Below are 19,868 nucleotides of genomic sequence, written 5' to 3'. Positions count from 1 at the left end.
CGGAGGCGGGGCGGCGGGGGGCGGAGGCGGGGCGGCGGGGGGCGGAGGCGGGGCGGCGGGGGGCGGAGGCGGGGCGGCGGGGGGCGGAGGCGGGGCGGCGGGGGGCGGAGGCGGGGCGGTGGTGGCGAGCCCGCCTGTGGCTGCACTGCGGGGACGGCGGGCTAAGCGTGAGCGACGTGTGCCCCCGTTCCGCTGCTCGCTGCTAACGCCTGGTCGGATTTGGCTCTGAGATCTTATCCGATCTTTCTCTCGCGCAGTTTTAAGGCTGAGTAACGTGAGAGCAGCGCACGGCGGCCGGCTCGTTCCGTACGTGTCGCTGGCCTGATGGGATCTGACGGGTGATTTGGCGGAGCAGTCCTGCGCAGCGGCTAGAGCTGTTAGCAAACAGACTGCGGTTAACCCAGTTTTCCACCGCTGTTAACATAAAGGAGCTTTGCAAATCGCTGCGTCCGGGCATCCATCGCTGCCTTTGGGGAAGGCAGAACCGCTCAGCTCGTTACTTCGACGCATCACGAGAGGGCGCTCAGGGGGAGCTGAAAGCGCGCCCTGCTGGGCGGGTTCGGTTCTCTGCCGCGCGTCCGTGATTGGGGGCAGTGCGAGCGTGGGTGTGAGCGGGGGGGGCGCAGTACGGAGAGAATGAGAGACTGAGGTGGGAAACGGATCAAAAGATTGAAAGGTTGAGGGAAATGGGCTTGTTTAGCTTGGAGAAAGCTCCGGGGAGACCTCACTGTGGCCTTCCAGTACTTGAAGAGAGCATACAAACGGGAGGGGGAACGGCTGTTTACGAGGGTGGAAGTGATAGGACAAGGGGGAATGGTTTTAAACTGAGACAGAGGAGGTTTAGGTTAGATATTAGGAGGAAGTTTTTCACACAGAGGGTGGTTGACGCACTGGAACAGGCTGCCCAAGGAGGCTGTGGATGCCCCATCCCTACAGGCATTGAAGGCCAGGCTGGATGTGGCTCTGGGCAGCCTGGTCTGCTGGTTGGCGACCCTGCACACAGCAGGGGGGTTGAAACTCGATGATCGTTGAGGTCCTTTTCAACCCAGGCCATTCTATGAGTCTATAATCAGACTTACTTGCATGCTTTCGTAACTTCAGACCAGGCAGCTAATGGAGAGCATCAGCTACTTGGAATTAAAGTTAATCATTTGCTAGTAACTGTTCTGCGATGTGCATTTTGTTTAATTACAGGCTGAACTGCTTAAAGACTGAAGCAGTGTGAAGGCTTCTGGGGATCAAACCAGGAGCAAGCTATGGAGTTCTTACTGCAGAACACCAAAAGTAAGAACTGATGGTGATCACACACACCACAGCTCACGTGAATGGCTCCCTGAGGCAGAACAAATAGCTCATGTGTTTCTTGTTTTACTTTTTTGGAAGAATTAATGTTCAAATCCTTGAAAAGCCCAAAGACAAACTGCATAGCAGTGTTTTCAGCTCCCAACTAGTGCTAAAGGGAAAGGCACTCAGTGATCTGCTGGGCAAAACGTGAGCCTTCTCCCCTTGAATTCTGACCCATGTGGTTGCTTCAGACAGCAGCTAATCGGTGGTATTGTCTGCACTGAAAATTATATTCTCTGCTATAGCCTTTCTGTAGCTGTTGACTAGGCATAAAAGGCTACTCATTTGGAATCACAATTGTTTGTTCACTTTTTATTAAAAGAAATGGAAACAGAAGTGCACTGTGAGTGGATTTTTATCAGATGTGGCAGATATCAATAGTTACATAAGTAGATGGCATTGGGTTCCAAAGTCCACTGCTGAGAGGTAACCTGAGACAAAGCAAACATACTGCTGCACGGTTTTACTTTGTTAGAAACCAAGCAAAGTCATTTTCTTTCCATGATGCAGGCAGTGTACATAATGAATCATTGTGGTGCGAATAATTATGAGAATAATGAATAATAAAGACACGCAATTACTGTGTGAGCTGAGAACTGACCCTCTCCCAGCACGATCCAGAACCTCAGTTCTGTACACGTGCTCCATGTCTTTCTTCTGTATTTCACCAACGCCTCTGAGCTCTGTGCCAACAAAACCTGTCCCCAGAGAGAGAAATATGGGAGGATGCTTTCTAGTCACGGTGTGATGCACTGTGTTGGGGTTTGGTTGCGTTTCCCTTATTTCTGTTGACTCAAGGATGGCTGTGGGAACATGGAAGTAGTTAGTTTCGGACTGGTTTTATTTGCTATTTTTCTGCTTGCTTGCTTTTGGAAATGACAGTGTGCTGCATAGAACAACATTTCATTAAGTGCAGGGTGGGAGGGAAGCCGGAAAGCGGCCAGGAGACAAACCAGCCTCAGACTTAGAAACTCAGGGTGTTACGGGGATGCTTTGTTTAGTCCCAGCAACGAGAATACTGCGAGCATTGATGTCTGACCGCCCGGAGGAGCAGGGAGCAGTCACGCTGCACGCACGCTGCCCTGCACGGTGTGTGCGCGCAGCACTGACGCAACCGCAGCCTCCCGCCGACAGCCTTCTTCCCCTCCGAAGGACGCAGGGCGGGAGCCGGACCGGGCGAACGGACAGGGCGGCAGCGCGGCGCCCGGAACGCGGCTCCTTTAAGGCAGGTAGCAGCGCAGGGCGGGCCGCCGGCGCCCGGCGCATGCGCGGAGCCGCGACGGGCCCGCCGCCGTAGCGCTGGCACCGAGAGCGCCATGGGCTGCCGCGGGGGCGCCTGAGTCCGCGTTCGCCCGGCGGCGCCTCCTCGCCCCGCGCTCGGCTCCCGGCCGCGGCCGCCTATGGAGTCGGGTTCCGAGGAGCCCGACGAGCAGCTGCTGCTCCTGTCGGAGCCGGCGCTTCAGGCGGGGCCGCCCGCGGGGAGAGCCGCCCCCGGCGGGGCCGTGAGGCTGTGCGGGGAGCCGGGGCCCGAGGAGGAAGAGGAGGGTGAGGAGGACTCGGGGCCCGAGGGGGATGGAGAGGAAGAGCCTCTCCTACGGGCGTCGGGCCGCGGGCGCCGAGCGGGCGCCGCCCGGGATAAGGAGCCCCGCGTCGGCGCAGGTACGGCCGCGGCCGCTGGGCTGGCGCGAGGGGAGCGGCGCGGGGCGCCCGGCGTGTGCCCGGAGGGATGGATGGACGGATGGATGGGCGGACGGACGGACGGATGGATGGACGGCCCCGGCCCGGCCCCGCGCGATGGGTGGGCCGTACCTGGTGGGCCGTACCTGCCGGGCGGGGTGCGCGCGGCTCGCAATGCCCGCTGCTTCCGCCGGCCGCCCGTCCCGCGGGGCGCGCCAGCGGGCGGCGCGGGACGTGCGGGGCTGCCCGAGCTCGTGCGCGTCTCCGTGAGCCTGAGCTGCTGCTCAGCATTGTCCTCGCCGTTCGGTTCTGCTGCGACTTTTTTGGGGTTCGTCGCTTTACACCGTAAAAGTTCTGACTGCACGGCTGCGGGCTGCCGCTGCTTCTTCAGGATTTGGAGCTTTTTTTCGTACGACTTTGAAAGCGGAGTAGGGTTTGCCGATGGAAATCCACGGATTTGTGTCACCAATAAGCGTGTGCTGTTGTAACTATACTTTTTGTCCGAGATGGGCTTTAAAGGAGTCTTTTAAAAAGGCTTTTTTTTTTTTTTCTTCAAGCTTTAAAAAAAGTTCATTTTGCAGGAATAGCTGATTTTACAAACAAACCAAAAACCCACCAATTTGAACAAAACAGGCTATGCGAGTAACTCTCCTTAAGTAGCCATAGGGAGTTTAACCATAGGATACAAATGCAGTCTTGTTTTTTAACCAGTAAATCAGGTGTGTGATGTGAGAGTGCCAATAGGATGTTAGGGTTCTTCTGCTTTATTCCCATGGAGATTGAATGTATTGAGATGGTGCTTTTAGCAAAGCATCATCCTTAATGTTTCTGAGAGGAGACTGGAGCCATGGGTCTCATCTTGCAGGGCAGTAAGAGAGGTGAATGCAGAGACGTCTTTGACATCTGCCCTGAGATTATGTAAGAAAACTTCAGAATTCATCAAGACTCCCCCTACTAATGCTGGCATTAAAATAGGGAAAGTCTTGGGTGAAAGGAGTTAGAGTGCTACACTTACACACAGAATACACCAGTTTAGCTGATGTGATTGTTAACTTGATGGAAGAACAAGTAGAGGTGTGTATTTGGATGACAGTGCTCATGTCCTTGGAGGGACGGTCTCACTGTTGAAGGCTGTGAAGTACTTGGACCCTGTGCAACTTCATTTGGAAAATGCTGACTGTGTGGCTGAGCCCTGATCTCCTGAATGGGAACTTCTGAGGAGAATAGCTCTTAGAGCAGCTGCAGGAAAAACCTTGAACAGTTGTAATTGTACATTCAGAGATGGTACTGAAAATAAGCTGTGTTATGTTTTCACAGAAGAAGAAACCAACTTGGAAAACCCTGCAGTGTTCAACAGATGCTAGTTACAAGTAAAGTGGCTTTCTTTTTTCATGTGGAAGCTGTTGAGAAACTGAAAGGAAACTTCTTACAACTGCTTCTGTCCTTGTTTGCGTCCTGTGTGTTCTTATACACCCACATCATTGCAGTAATAGAAGCCTTTCTGGTAGCTCAGTAGCAACAATCAATAAACCCTACGTTTAAAAAAAAAAAAATTCTCTCGAGCATACAGTATAATGTATTTTTAAAATATAACTGCAAGAGAAATGTACTCAATTACATTCATGTTAGGGAGATGTGATAGAAGATTCCTAAAGGCAGTAAGAATTCTAATGGATTTCGGTCCTGGAGTGAATGCACAGAAGTAAAAGCTGACCTCTGAGAAAGCCAGAATTCTCCAGTTTAAAAACTTACGCCAAGAAATAATGTAAAGTTTTGAAGAGCAATAGAAGTACTAATTCCTGCCAACTGTTTAGCTGCTTTTTTTTTTCATTATTGTTTATTATCTACATAGAACTGATCTCTTGGTCAGTGTGCAGAGAAGTTCTACAGGAGATTTACAGTGCTTTAGTGCATGGCTGATGGCATGCCATACTTGGTTGAGATGTTGATGCTACTTCTCAGGTCTACTTGTAAGACTGAGTTGTGAACAGCATGATTGTGTCTTAGGGACAGGTAATGAATGTGCTAGCCAAGCTGTTAGCAGAATAATGTGGTACCATTCTAATACTCTGTGGGTGATGGACAGTTTGCTTTCAGTTAGCTTTCTCTACTAAGAGGAGCAAAGCCTTAATGGAAGGTATATCTGGATGTTCAATGTACATGTGCATTTTTTTAGTTCTTTTTTCTCCTTTAGGCTTTGTGATGTAAATATTAAAACAATCATTGTAAGATATAAACATTTTGCAGTGCTAGTCCCAAAGTAGTTGTAGGATGTTTTACTTTAAATACATTTTATTAGGTGTGGGTATATCAGTGTGCAAAGTTGCACTGATTCAACAGAGTAGATTCTCCTGCTTGCTGGTAAGTAGGTATTGTCAGGGAGAACTTTTCACTTTTCTATGTATTTACTTATGCTTTTATTCATTCTTACTACAAATTGTGCTTGTTTGCTTATTTTCTTATTTTTCAGGACATACGGGACACACTATTGATATGAATACATTTTTAGATGATCCAGAATTTGCAGAAATTATTATGAGAGCAGAACAAGCTATAGAGTGTGGAGTTTTGCCGGAAAGAATCTCTCAAGGATCCAGTGGGAGTTACTTTGTGAAGGACAGTAAGGGGGTGAGCGAAATGTTTCAAATGCAGAATCTCTAACAATAGCTGGTTTAAAATGAGAATTTCTAATTCTGTTTAAAAAACTTTTAAGCATGCCAAAATCTAAGCAACGCAAGTAAGTATTTAAATTTCTAATGTCCTGTAGCATAAGAGAAGTCCAACTAACTGTTGTTTCTCTATTGCAGTTTTAGCATGTTTTGAATATTCTGCATCAGATAAATATGGAGGAAATAAAAGTATCTGTTTGACAGCTGAGGGAATCTTTTGTGCAGAATCTACCATTTTGTTTTTTGTATGTTTTAACTGATTTCCTTGAAAGAACTCAGCTTCTTGTTTAGTACTGTACTAAAGTGTTCTTTAGCAAGCCGTTTTATTTATTTTTTCTTTCCTTTGTTTATTGTGTTTTATCTACGTTTGGTCTACATGCTCCTGTGGGCAGGCAAGGAGAGTGATACAACCAACCAACCTTTTTGCTTGTACTCAGCTACTGAATCTTAACATGGTTTAAGTTTTAGTTTGTCTTCCTTTTAAAAGTTCCATTTACCATTAATAGAAGAGAAGGGCAACTATTGGTGATCATCAGAGTTTTCTTAAGTCTATTGTGAGAGAGAGAACTTAGTTACAACTTGCTTGAAAAGTAGCACTGGGTTACCGTTTTTATTAAAGGAGACTTTAGGCATAGTTCCTCTTTTTTCTTTAAATCAGAAATACTTTGCTTATGGATCTGTTCCAAAAAGCAGACTCCAGAGCATTTTTAACAAGTGTCAAGAAGATCATTCCCTGTACCTTTTGATTTGTTATATGCAATTTTATTTTAAGCTCAGCCAGCAGTCTTTAACCTTAGGTAGATGTAGGTGTTTGTTAGTTCTGAAGATGCCATTTGAGTTACACTTGGAAACTGTAACACCTAAGTGCCTAGGTTTTCACAATGCGTAAGATGGCTTTTTCCTGCATCTTCAGAAAAGTTATTTCCTCCTTGTTTAGGATTTAATCTTCTTTTTATTTAACCTCTATTTGTATTAGTGGTTGTTACGGAGTATATTCCTGTCTTGCCACTTTTCATAGATATCCAGTTAGTTTTAATGGCAATTTTCTGGTGATAGTGTTTATGCTTTTGAATGAGTGATTTTTCACAATAATTGCCTGCCTTGAATTATGTTGTGATTCTGAACTTATTTTGAAGATGTAAGGTGGCAGAATTACCCATACAAAATCTTCTTAGAACTGCATATGTGGTTCATGCTCCTGTGTTTCAGGAACATTTGCTAGTAGTGAGCTCCTTCATCCTGTTGGAGTAGAGCCAAAGTAGATGGGGAAGGAAGGGAGGGGGATGTCTTTTTTAAACTGGAAGAAAAAAATGTTTTTTTCACTAATCAGTTTGTGTGATTCTTGCTCATACATATAATGCTGTTTACAGAGAGACCCATCTCGAGTTTCATCAGTAATTTTTTACTTTCAAGTCACTTCACTACTTTAGTAGTTTTGTTCTGTGCAGGCTTTCAGCTTGTATGCTTACATGTACATATTCAAACTGAATACAATTTTTAAAGAGATTCTGAAGAAGTAAGGATTATTTCTTTCCGTATGTGCAAAAGGAAAAATTCAGAGCAGCTTTGTGACTTGCTTTCTCCTCCCTGTGTTGGCATACTTAGCATTCTAACTGGTCAGCTTCTGGAATATTTCCTCATGCTAATACCAACCTCTAACGGTAACAAGTCATTTTAGCTAGGTTGTTCTAATCGTTGATTTGATTCTCCCAGGAATTCAAACCTGTCACCTTTGTGCGTTTTATTGATGTAGTTGTTTACTGATACAAAGCAGTTCAGTATGTCAGCATTCTTGATGAAGTGACAAATATTTCTTCATTTACCTACATGCTGTGTAACCAAGGAAGAGTTTATATGCTTCAAATGCAGTCTTCTGCAAGGTGTTTTTGCTACTGGCTAATTGGTCATGTCATTGCAGCCAGTCTAGAAATTAATTTTGATTGGCCTTCTTGGTTGTGTACATATTGAGCCATCTGGTTCTACTCAACATGAGTGGCTCTGCAAAGTTTATCAAGGTTTGAACTTAGGGAAAACTTGAAATTTGTACCTTGACTTGATATTATAGCACAGAAAGGTTCAGGCAAGCAATGGAATGAGCTAAGCTCCTTTTAAAAATGTTGGGTTTGTGGGAAATACCACCTAAAATGTGACTCAGAATGGATAATTAATGACTTGGAATATAAATGTAATGCATCATTACATTTCTGGGAAATGAAAAGCTCGTAACTCTGTTTTGAGGAGGTAGATACATGTGATTCAACAGGAGTAACAATAACTTTTTAAGAATGCTAATATTGTTGGTTGAAGTAGCATGCCAAGCAAATTCCGTTTCCAAAGGGTTTTTTTTCTTTTGTTCTTTAGGAGGCCAATTCCTAATGTGTTCTGTGCGGAGAACATAGTTTTGAATTCCAGACTTTCATGTTACAGAGAATGTTTGTTGTAGGAATAAGGACCTCTTGTGTAGGTCTAAATAGAATTGTAAATGCAATGCACAGTTGCACAGAACTTGCTTGTGATTTGAGCACACCATTAGGACTGGAGATAACAGCGTGCTGAAAACATGGGATAATTTTTGCAACTTCACATCCTATTCCTGTTGATAGTAAACTTGTAGAATGAATGCAAGTAGTAATGTTTTAACTTATTTCTTCTGGTAGTTGGTGTGAGTGAATCAAAGTGGATAGATAAGAGAGGTGTTGTTACTAAAATCTAGTGTGTTGTGTATTGTATTTCCAAATTTAACAGAGTAAGCTCACTGTAATTAGTTTTATCCAAAACAAGACTGAAAGCAGCTAAAAATTCTATCAAACTTAGATCAACTAGTTAGTTCATCTCCATAGACTAGCTGAATTAGCAGTTCCTGGGATGCTGGTAACTAACTACCAGCAAACTGTGTTCTTAGTTTGAAGTGCAAATCATCTATAAGAATTGGAGTGCAACTACAAGCAATTCTTGGCTTATTGAGAGATTACCTTTTTTTTTTTTTTTTTAGTAATGAGTATGAGAAAATATTTTTAAATGATTATGTTCGTTATATATTACATAAGAATTTGATTTACTTAGTTTGGTCATGAGAAAAGGAATAGAAATACTGCATTTCTACAGTATTTTGCTTGAGCTATACAAGAGTCATTACAGGGACCTTGTACATTAGGCTAAATTTTATCACAAACAATGGGAAGGGTATATAATTCAGTGTAACGAAAGTTGTGCAGTTTGAGGTTAACAAATAATAGAATCCTGTTGTAGGAGGCACCTTAAGAAATTATCTCTTTAATCCCTATGTTGTAGAGCAGGATTGTCTTAAAGGATTTGTCATGCTCCTGTGACTAACCTGTTCTTAGCAGCATCCTATTTTGGAAACTGTGCAGCCCAGAAATTTGTTCTGGTCTTAAGCCTACTCTTAAGGTTTAAGAGTTTTTCTTCTCACTTCTTACCTGCTGGGATTTAAGCCTATCATTTCTTGGTTGGTTAACACTAAATCTGTTGTTCCGTGTTTCTTTATAACAACTTATTTAGTTGATTTTGTGCCCTATTTTTTCTTCTTTAGGCTAAACAATCCATGGTTATACCATCTGGGATCTGTGAATTAATAAGGAATATTTACCTTTTTTGCATATTCTCATTTTTTTCCAATTTTCTCTAGTTATTGCACAGATTTCTTGAAGCATAATGTCCAAAAATGGAATAGTACTCTCAGTAATTTTAAGCTTTGGTACAATTATTTATGTGTGTCAGATAGCATCAACTGCTGCTATCAGCTTCATGTCACGGAATCTTCAGTGATAGTGGTGCCATTCATTGCAACTGCCAAGTGCAAGTTTTCATGTTTTCTAACTGAAAGTAATAAAATAGATACAAAAGATAAAATGTAACGCTTGATCATCAGCATTCTGTATATTTTTTCTTTCCTGGAACCATTATGTCTCTATCTGGAATGTCTAGATCAGTAAGTTAACTAGTAGGCTGAAAGTTCTTCTTAAAGTTACTTTTAAAACTACCTGTATTCTAAAATAGTTGCTTCCATTTTGTAGAAGTAATAAGTGTTGGCTGGTTCTGACGTTTTTGTTATGAAGAGAGGTTATTTTGAATTTGTGCCTCTTCTAGAAAAGCATTATATAGCGCGTTTATTTCAAGTGCTATTTTGTTAGGTCTAGATTTATTATATTTTATAGAAAGGGAAATGGTGTAATGCATTAGGATTTAAAATTATTTTGAATATTATTTATTGAAAGTATCCATGCTTTAACTGTATATTATTTATCCTAGAAAACTATTGGAGTGTTCAAACCAAAATCTGAAGAACCTTATGGACATCTAAATCCCAAATGGACCAAATATTTTCACAAGATATGTTGTCCTTGCTGCTTTGGCAGAGGCTGCCTTGTTCCAAATCAGGGCTATCTCTCTGAAGCTGGTGCCTATCTTGTAGATGACAAGCTGGGGCTAGGAGTTGTACCCAAAACTAAGGTAAAAGTTAAAAATTCATGAATTATCAAATGCAAAAAGTACACAGTTACTGATATATCAGAATCTGGCCTGTAATTGTGCTCGCTTTAGCTTTAAATCATTTGCAAACTATATCAAGTCTTAGTGCCTAGTGGTGTAGTGTAGAAACAGTGACTCTGTGGTTCTTTGTTTTAAAGGATGAGTTTGAGAGCTGAATTAAATCTTCGGTGTGTTCTCCATTTAAAATAAATAAAATTTAACCACTTCAGTGTTTAGTATTTTGTACTGTTTTTCTGCATCTAATTTAGCAAGAAGCATAAGAATTGCAAATTCTGATATATTCTATATAGCAGCATGTAAAGATTCTAGTTTGCAAGTATTTCATCACATTTCTCTTTGAGATATCTGAGATAGCAAATATTCATGCTTTCCTGATTTTTTTTCATATTTTTTTTTTCCCCTACTGGAGTTGCCTGATGCTTCATTTTTGCTTTCTTGGCAACTGAGCATAAAACTTACTGTAAATAGATAAATAAATGATGCAGAATGGAGTTGTGCTTTTAACATTTTTAATGATGACATTTTCTTACTTGAAGGTTGTCTGGCTTGTCAGTGAGACTTTTAATTACAGTGCAATAGATCGTGCAAAGTCAAGAGGAAAAAAATATGCTTTAGAGAAAGTGCCAAAAGTTGCTAAAAAATTTAATCGAATTGGACTACCTCCTAAGGTAAGATTGAAGAGAAGATCAATGCATTTCCTTACTCTGGCACAAAAACTTTAATAATAAAAATGTTTTAGATGACTCTAGCAGAAGAAAGACCTTGCTGTTTATTTACAAGTGATCTCTGAATGATGGAAGGTTGATTAAATATAATTGTTTTTAAGCAAAACCTGACCATTCTGTTGCATCTTTCTTTCTCTTAAACTACAGTTACAATGTAGCCACTTTCAGTTTGCAGCTTAGGTTTCTTCTTGAAGAAAATCACATAAAAATTGTATACTTCTTTCTGTTTTTCTCCTTTTCTTAACTATTGTATTCCCTTCATTGCTTGCTGGTTTTTTTTTGTTTGTTTCATGATTGCTTCTCCCTTGCTGTTTTTCTAGTTCTTTCAGATTTTCTAAATCTTTCTCCCTTCTATTTCTTTGTTTTCTTTTTTCAGGTATCTTATTGTCATGCTCATCATCCTACCTTCTTGTGTGCAGTATTCCTCTGTCTGCAACCTCACATCTTTCTTGTTGTAACTGCAGAATCTCATCCATTCTAGTCTTACACTTTTAAAACACAACTTTAGTAATCTACTTCTCAATTCCAGCCATTTAGTTTGATACAATATATGTTATGCAAGCTTGTATCACATATTACATGTTTATTATGTACACCTAAAAGTTCATCTGTATCTCAACATGTGTGCATCTACATACATTTTAATTCTCAAATATAATCTCTCGTTTGAATTTTAATCTTGAGTAACTTTTCTGTTGTCCGCACATACGGAGCCTATTTCATCTGTGTTTTCCTTCCTTGGAGTCTTTTGGGAAATGTATTTCAGTCATTTTCATGCAAAAAGTGTCTTGAAAAAATGACCAGAGATGCTGGTCTCATCAGTGAAACATACAAGCTTTTCAGAGGGGAAGACTTTTTTTTCCTGCTGTAATTTTTGGTGAGTTTTCTATGAACTAATGAACCAAGTATTTCCAACGGAAATAGATGCTATTTCTTCATATCAGATATTGCTCTAACACTGAAGGTTCATTTGTGCTAGTCTGTCTGCCTACTTTTAGTTCTTGGTAAATTCAATGAGTGCTTCAACACACTGAAAATCAGAGCAAAACCAAAAATCCAAATGATATATGAGACTTCTTAGAATTTTCTTAGAGTTCAGACAAACCACTAGAGAAAGAGAAACTACTTAGTCTTGTTTTTATATTTTCTGTTTTTTGCTGGGTGGTTCACAGTATTGCTTTCAGTGTTCTGACCCTTGAAAGGATGTTAGCTAAAGATGTGTGGGTGTATTTGTCGTATGGTTTCTTAATGTTTCAGGTTGGCTCCTTCCAGCTGTTTGTTGAAGGATATAAGGAAGCTGACTACTGGCTCAGGAAGTTTGAAACTGATCCTTTACCTGAGAACACAAGGAAAGAATTTCAGTCACAGTTTGAAAGATTGGTTATCTTAGATTATGTCATCAGAAATACAGGTATCTCGTAGCGTCCTGAAGTATCAGTTAACTTGTGGGAAAAATTGTAAATAACTCTGACTGAAAGTTGCTAGTGAAAACTTTAATGCATTTCAAGTGTTTTACTCACAAATGAAGGCCAGAATGTTGCATTTTAAAGGTTTTAAAGACTGTATATCTCTAGATTCAAACACTAAATATTAGAGAATTACAAAATCCAAGCAATTTTTATTGACGGTTACTTGATATTTTAAAATGACTTGAGAATTTAAAATAAAATACTTATGCCTTAGCTGTGTTAGTAGGCGATTAGTTGTCTCTTCTGCAAAATTAGAAGAAAAGATTGTGAGGTTACAGGAAACATAAAAGCAACTACAACTACCATTCCTTTTATGCTGAGCTGGAGACCAATAACAGCACAGTTTCACCTTGGTGCAAAATACCTTGTATTGATGGTGATCAGGCACTGAACAGTAAGCTGTGAAAAGTCTGTTCTCCTGTGTTCCTCTTTCTTTCACTCGGAGATTGAGATTTTTGTTCTAACTTCTTGTAGGTGATTTGTTTTCTGTAGAATGCAAAGGCAGTTTTATCTAATTGGTTCCTTTGCTGCTTCATCTGAAGTGGGCATTTTTGTTTACTACATTCTATTAGAATGCCACTGCATGAAGATACTTTTTTCTTGATTTTTTTTTTTTCTGTATATACTGTGTATTCAGTCAATAAAGCAGTGGTATATACGGCTTAGTAAAATTTAGTGTTTCCAATAAATCAGTTATCTTAAAGGTTTCATAAAAGGTGTTTTGATTGGCGGGGGAAAGACTGAATGGTTTTGCCTGATATCTTTGGTAAATTCCCAACTTACAGTATTACTTTCTGATTAATTTTGAGTGATACTTTCTTTGTGACATGCATTTTTTTCTTTACTTAAAGACAGAGGTAACGATAACTGGTTAGTGAGGTATGAAAAGCAAGATGATGGACTTAATCTGTCAGATAAGGTAAGAAAATAATATTCTGAAAATGTTCTGATTTCTACAGCCGTTTCTGTGCTCTGTTTATTTTGTATTTTTGGAAGAGCTCCTTTGTTATGGTGGTAGCTTTAAGAATTCTGTGAGCTGCAGTTTCTTTGATAGTCCTTCATGAAATTTAAATTTACTTTAATTAGTGAAACTAAAACCCATATTTAGTATTTCAATGTATGTTATATTTTTGTAAGCACACGGGTGTCGCTAAACTTTGAAATATTCCTTCCATAGGATATTCAATGGACTGTAACTGAAGAATCTACTATTAAAATTGCTGCAATTGACAATGGCTTAGCATTTCCCTTTAAGCATCCTGATGAGTGGAGGGCATGTATGTATTGTATTATTAAATCGTCTTACTTCTGGACAAGTGATTTCTAAATAAGTATTTGCAGTTTGGGTGATAATAAAGTGTAAAACCATCAAGCTAGCACCAAATTCTTTTCTTTTTGCAGTGGCATGTGTGATATAGTCCTTCACTTTTTTTTTTTTTTAACTTAGGACAGTATTAATACATATTCACAAAGAATGATTCTTGCATTTTTTTCTAATCAGTGTTGTCAAAGTGACTTGAGTGCAAGGATATGCAAACTGTTTCAAAACTGTTCTAAGGGCACTGTTGTAAATAAGTAGACAGCCTACATATTATTTTTCCTTGTTTTCAACCTTAGCTTATTTTGTAGAATTTAATATTATGTCCAAGAGGATAAAAAAAAAATTTACATTCCTAATAAATCTAAATTGCTTCTGAGAATCTCTCTGACTACTTATGGTGTGAGGGAAGTGCCTGAAAATTATGTCTGTGAACTGTTAGCCAATTGGGTAATTGTTACAGTTAAGTGTGGGCTAGTTAATAAAAAGCTATTTAATTACCTGCTTATAGCTCTGTGCAGTCCCAAACATCTTGCTACTTGATAGCTACTGTCCCACGTATCTCTTCTGCACTCAGTTCTAGTTCTGTAGCTGTTATTTTATTCCAAAGGAAATTAAATTACTACACAAGGAGTAAGCTGCTTTTGTTTACAGTACTTACTGATTAAACTAAATACTCAAAATATTAAATTCTTAAAATATATGTTGTCACTGATGGAGTTAAAAAAAAAAAACAAAAAAACAAGAAAAAAACATAGCTGTTCTTGTAGCTGCAGTCAGGTGAGTTACATTGAGGTAACACAGTGCTGTGGAAATGCATGCTACTGACTACCTGCAGGAAGGAGCATGCTACTACAACAGTTGTAAACACTTGAAAATTTAATTTTTGCCTGTTGTTTTTTCCTATGTTAGATCCCTTTCATTGGGCTTGGCTTTCTCAAGCACAAGTTCCCTTCTCTCAGGAGACTAGAGACTTGGTTCTTCCTCGCATCTCTGACATGAACTTTGTACAGGATCTTTGTGAAGATCTTTATGAATTATTTAAGGTGAGAGGAATGCTTCTTTGAATTCGGCATTTCTGATATACCTAACTGTTCCATTACAAGTAAAAACTAGTTCTTGTTTTTGATTTTGTACCCTTTTCTATCAAATATTATATATACGTAATTACAGGAAGCTATGTTACTGTTGTGACTAAGTAATCAGCTTATCTGAAAACCTGATTACCTTTATGTATAGTGAAGTTTCACATACTTGGTTAAGTCTAGTTAATTTTTATAAAACAAATCTCTAAATTCTCCATTTAACATGCCTCTGCAGTGTGTATACACTTAAACTGAAGTAGCCCAATGAATCTGGCACTAATAATTGCATCTTTGACTCAGCTGCATTCAAAGTGACTCTGGATTTTCAAATTCTGCAAAAGGACTTAATAAATCTGGAGTGGAAGAATTTCTTTGGCAGAGAAAAAATGAGGGCCCAGTAGTATAACATGATGGTGGTGTTAAGGCTGCCTACCAAGGGTTGAAGTGTTACTTATTGATACGTTCTGCTTTTACCATGTGATGAATTTTGATATTTATGTTGACATAGCTAAATTGTTTGCAGTGACTAGATTTCTTTAAGTCCTTCTGTGACTATGAAAGCTTCCTAGTTTTATTATGATGTTGATAAATATGACCATATTGTGAACTTGATTAATGTGCATACCGAATGCACAGTTGATAACAAAGGGATCATTTCTTATAATAACTTTAATGTTTTATGTTTTCTTAATAAAGACTGATAAAGGATTTGACAAAGCTACTTTTGAAAACCAAATGTCTGTTATGAGGGGGCAGGTAAGACTGCATTTTAATATTATTTGTCACAACTTCTCAGGTGTTTGTGTTTGTATCTGGAAAAAAACAAAGCTCCTATTCAGCTGAAAGATACTTGAAGGCCTTTCCATCTGGGAACACTAAATTGAATTTTAATGGAGGCTTTTTTGAGAGAGATGAGATATACATGATACCTGTATATTCTTTGATATATTAAACAAAATGTTAGAAAATAGTCATAAACTTGGATGGGAAATTTGGTGGGTAATCTAATTATGTTATTAAAATAAATGCAAAATAAAGTTGTATTGATTTTAGAAGGTTAACTTCTTGGAAATACTTCTCACAATAAAGAAATTGGGTAGTAGAATTCCTTTATCCTAGCAGATGTCAGTACCAATGATTAGCAGCGTAATCCAGGCATTTTCAGATTAGGATTTCAGTGATAAATTTAAGTCCTTTCATAGTATTAGAACAAGAGAGGAAATGGTGTCTCTCTCCTTGCTGCTTCAAAATTGGTCTGATATATTGGAAAACATAACTATAAAAATAGATTTAGTTCATTGTATGTAAGCTGGGCATAAACCAGTGATTTGTGAAAACATAAGGGAATTGGGCTAGAGGAAGTAAGACTCCCTTCTGAATACACTGAAACTGACTTGTCTGGCTTTAAACTACCCATGCTGAATTTACAAACGCAGACATCGGCAATTCCTAGCGTGGCTTAGTCTGTTTTTTTTTCCCTGTAACAAGAAGTGCTTTGCGCATGCCTGCAGTTCTGGTTAGTCAAACATAATTCCAGTTACCATTAATTGTTTGCTGGCTAAAAGCCAGAGAACCTTATTCTTTATGAGTTTAAGAGTTTAGTTTTAAGAGCTATTTCTGAAATAGATCTTTGGAGAAGTTTGTGAAGTCACTGGAAATATTCTGAAATATTCATCTATCTTAACAGAGTTAAGTAGTTTAAGTTGTTTTTGTTTGTGCTGAATCAGTCAGCTACAGGGAAACTATTGTTTAACAAAAGAAGATACAGGAAAAATCTAATCTGCATAGCTGAGAGAGACTTAGACACAGATGTCTAATTTAGTGTGATACTAAAAAGGCAGAGTCCAGACCCTCTCGTTCAACTTTTTCTTTGAGGTGGATTTCAGCAGAGGATTTTATTTTTGTCTGTCCCTTTGGAACCATGTAATTACAACAAATGTAATTTTTTTCTCAGGCTTGGATGTGGATAAAAGAAGTATAACAGAGTTATTCCTCAATGTTTGGAAATCCAGGAGCAAGGGATTCTCTTAGCATTGATTTTTAGAGTTGCTTTTGATGTAAAAACTGAAGTATGTTTGAAGGGGATTGTAAAAGAGTGGGAAAACCAGATTGATTACAGAAGATTTTTTTGCAGGATAGCAGAAAAACCCACCACTCTGTAGACGTGTTGTTAAAAATGGATAATCTAGTTGATAAAGATAAGAAATACCAAGAACAACGTATCTTGCATGTGAGGGTATTTATGAGGCTTTAAATCTGAGGCACTGAAAGTATTTAGAAATATATTTTTGTGAAACAGGAAAAAATACCAGAAAGAGTTTTGAGCCCAACATGAACAGTTCTTGAGAGTATAGAGAGTAAAGCAAATGGTTAACGCAGACCTCTGAACTTGGACAATGTCAAGTGGAGTTCCTGTAAGAACCAGTTTGCGGGGAAACCGTGCAACAGTCTTAATCTGCAGGGTTCTTCACCTGGGAAAGCATGCAGCATGAAAGTGTGAAACCCACTGATCTGCTGTTCATTCCACTAGGAAGGAAGGGGTTGTGCAGTAGGGGGGAAAGGGGTTGAGATTACAGCAAATGCAAGTATGTCAGCTAAACTGCATTTGAAAACTTCCCTTAGTTTTCAGTAAAGGAAACATTGAACATAATGCAAGTTATCAGGGTAGGTAAAGAGCACTGAAATCTTGGAAGGAGAACAGCAGACTGTTGGCAGATTTGAGGGCTGAATTTGAATCTTAGCACTGGATTTGGCAATCAAATAGCAGTAGAATGTCATAATGTTATCACGTAAGGTACTTCTACCTTTAGAAGTAGGTTCTTCAACAAATTTTGTAGAAGACTGCCTTATCAAATAAATGGAATGATAGGTATATTTACAATCCTGTTAAGCACAATTTAACTTGTATGCCTGCACCTTACCTGCTTTCTGCTCTTTTAGATACTAAACCTTACTCAGGCGTTAAAGGATGGAAAAAGCCCCATGCAGCTTGTTCAGATGCCACGTGTAATTGTGGAGCGAAGTAGCACTGGAAGTCAGGGCCGAATTGTTCATCTGAGTAACGCATTCACACAGACCTTTCATAGCAGGAAGCCTTTCTTTTCCTCCTGGTAGCAACAAAAATATGTGGGGAAGAGTAAGCTTCTCTAACTTTGGTAAGCTACTTCTGTGTAAAGGCTCTGCAATAACGTACTTCTGCTGTATACCAAGAGCTCCAACTGCCATCACCTCAGAACTTAAATTCTAAAGACTTAAGAAATGTATTTTGAATGTAATAAAAGTTTACAATTTTTGTGTCAAAATCATGAATTCATATGTCAGGGAATGAGAAGAACTTGTCCATACTGTATTTTTATAGGCTGAATTAATGTATTCTGAATAAAACTAAAGGGAAGATGCACAGTTTGCATATGCTGAGAAACTACTTTTGAATACAACAGAAATTGTTTTTGTTTAATATGAATGTGAAAAGCTATAATCTATCGATTTCTTTTTATATGTTCTTAAAAAAAAAAAAGTGGAATGTTTTATTTGATTGTGAAAATGCTTTTCCTTGAAATTTCTGCCTCATGTTTTAAGCTATCAATAGGTTTTCATAGGCTATTTACTTGGGGGGAAAAAAGTCATGCACTTGAGAAAATAAAAATAATAATAATTAAAAAATCCTTGACACACATGTTAATGGAGGGAAGGAAAGATACGCTCGAAGTAGATTTTTGTTGTTGTTATTGCATGTTGGGACCAAAAATAACTAAATAGCTTTTAGTTGAATTACAGCAAAATTCATCCCCAGTAAGTACACACAGTTTCTACTGTCACAAAATGAACTGAGTGTACATTTTGGAGGGTGAAACTTTACCTGTAGCTTTTAGAACTTTTGTATTGAAGTACATGTATGGATAAATGTGGTATTTCTTTGTAGATAGGTTACAACAAAAGAATTGCACAATGGTACAGGTTGGGTTTTTCCTTATAACTGTGTTAATTTGTAGTCACCGAAGTGGTTCTTCACAATTAATGACAGAAGCACTATTAATCACAAAGCTAGTCTGCCTCCTGAATTTCTAACCAAACACACTGTTATTTTTTTGACCGGAAAAAAAAACTTACTGTAATATATAGAGTACAGAGATATATAATTGGACCTTTAACAATGTCATGCTCATTTGCCAATTTTCATTTATGTTTAAGTAATGTGACTTAAGACTTGATAGTCATGCTTCTAGATTTGTAGCTTATGTTATATGATAAATGTTTATTTTCATAACTTTTCAGACAGTGAAGACCAGGAATGGGAGAAAAATTGCTGCTTTTATGAGAGAAACTTTCAGTATTTCAGATATTGCTGTATTTTGTAATTCTAAGCAATACTGCTGAACTCAAATGCTTGTATTTTATATAATTTTGGATGTAAATATTGTTGTAGCATGTCAGCAATTCACATGATTAACTGAAGTGTTTAAGCCTTAAATGTTGAAAAATAAAAGAAATACAGTGCGATGGAGTTCAAAATAAGACTGAAATGACCACCTTTATAAATCTTCCATTATTTGTTTTTATCCAAACAGTTTATTAAAATTTAAAGAAGGTATTTATGTACCAGACCTCCTAATGAAGAAAATAAATGTTAAAGTCTGAAACGCACAGGATTTTGGCTCCAGTATTGTGTTTGTCCTACAGAGAGACTCCTTAATTGTCTTGTTTCATCTGCATAACTCTTTGATACTAAGTGTACTCTCTGTACCTGTTACATGGTGTAACTTTCTTGAAACTGTGAGTACTGAGAAGATGTAACTGGAATGGCACTGCATAGTAAGATTTAATAACGTTGTCTGTTGTTGAGTATGCTTTACCTTCTGTGCTGAAGAGAAATATTTCCGCTTTCCTGGCTGTAGCATCTCACTGCTTTTTCATGGCGAGCATCATGGAGGAAGCTCAGAAGAGAGCTTATTGCTCTACAGCTCCCTGAAAGGTTGTGGTGAGTTGGTGGTCAGCCTCTTCTCCCAGGTAGCAGTGATAGGACAAGAGGAAACGGCCCTCAAGTTGCATCTGGGGCGGTTCAGGTTGGATAT

At 39.0% G+C, this 19,868-nt stretch overlaps 1 protein-coding gene across 5 annotated transcripts; it reads left to right on the top strand.

The window, feature by feature from the left end:
- Positions 1 to 145: 145 nt before the first annotated feature.
- Positions 146 to 19,456, top strand: PI4K2B (phosphatidylinositol 4-kinase type 2 beta). 5 transcript variants are annotated; one of them, XM_090139595.1, is made up of 11 exons: positions 146 to 306; positions 1,195 to 1,284; positions 5,492 to 5,649; positions 9,960 to 10,160; positions 10,736 to 10,867; positions 12,182 to 12,335; positions 13,245 to 13,312; positions 13,571 to 13,670; positions 14,624 to 14,757; positions 15,493 to 15,552; positions 17,737 to 19,455. In XM_090139595.1, the coding sequence occupies exons 2-11, from the start codon at positions 1,257 to 1,259 to the stop codon at positions 17,908 to 17,910; spliced, it is 1,209 nt and encodes a 402-aa protein (XP_089995721.1). In that variant the 5' UTR covers positions 146 to 306; positions 1,195 to 1,256; the 3' UTR covers positions 17,911 to 19,455. The 5 variants fall into 5 exon arrangements, with proteins under 5 accessions (XP_089995721.1, XP_089995720.1, XP_089995722.1 ...); XM_090139594.1 differs by having other exon boundaries at positions 146 to 649; XM_090139596.1 differs by lacking the exons at positions 146 to 306; positions 1,195 to 1,284 and adding an exon at positions 2,087 to 2,569 and having other exon boundaries at positions 17,737 to 19,454.
- Positions 19,457 to 19,868: the final 412 nt, after the last annotated feature.

This window comes from Phasianus colchicus, chromosome 4 (assembly GCF_987193195.1).
Source record: "Phasianus colchicus chromosome 4, bPhaCol1.hap1.1, whole genome shotgun sequence".
NCBI lineage: Eukaryota > Metazoa > Chordata > Aves > Galliformes > Phasianidae > Phasianus > Phasianus colchicus.
The sequence above is the reverse complement of the archived record's forward strand: the minus strand, read 5'-3'. Positions and strand labels throughout refer to the sequence as shown.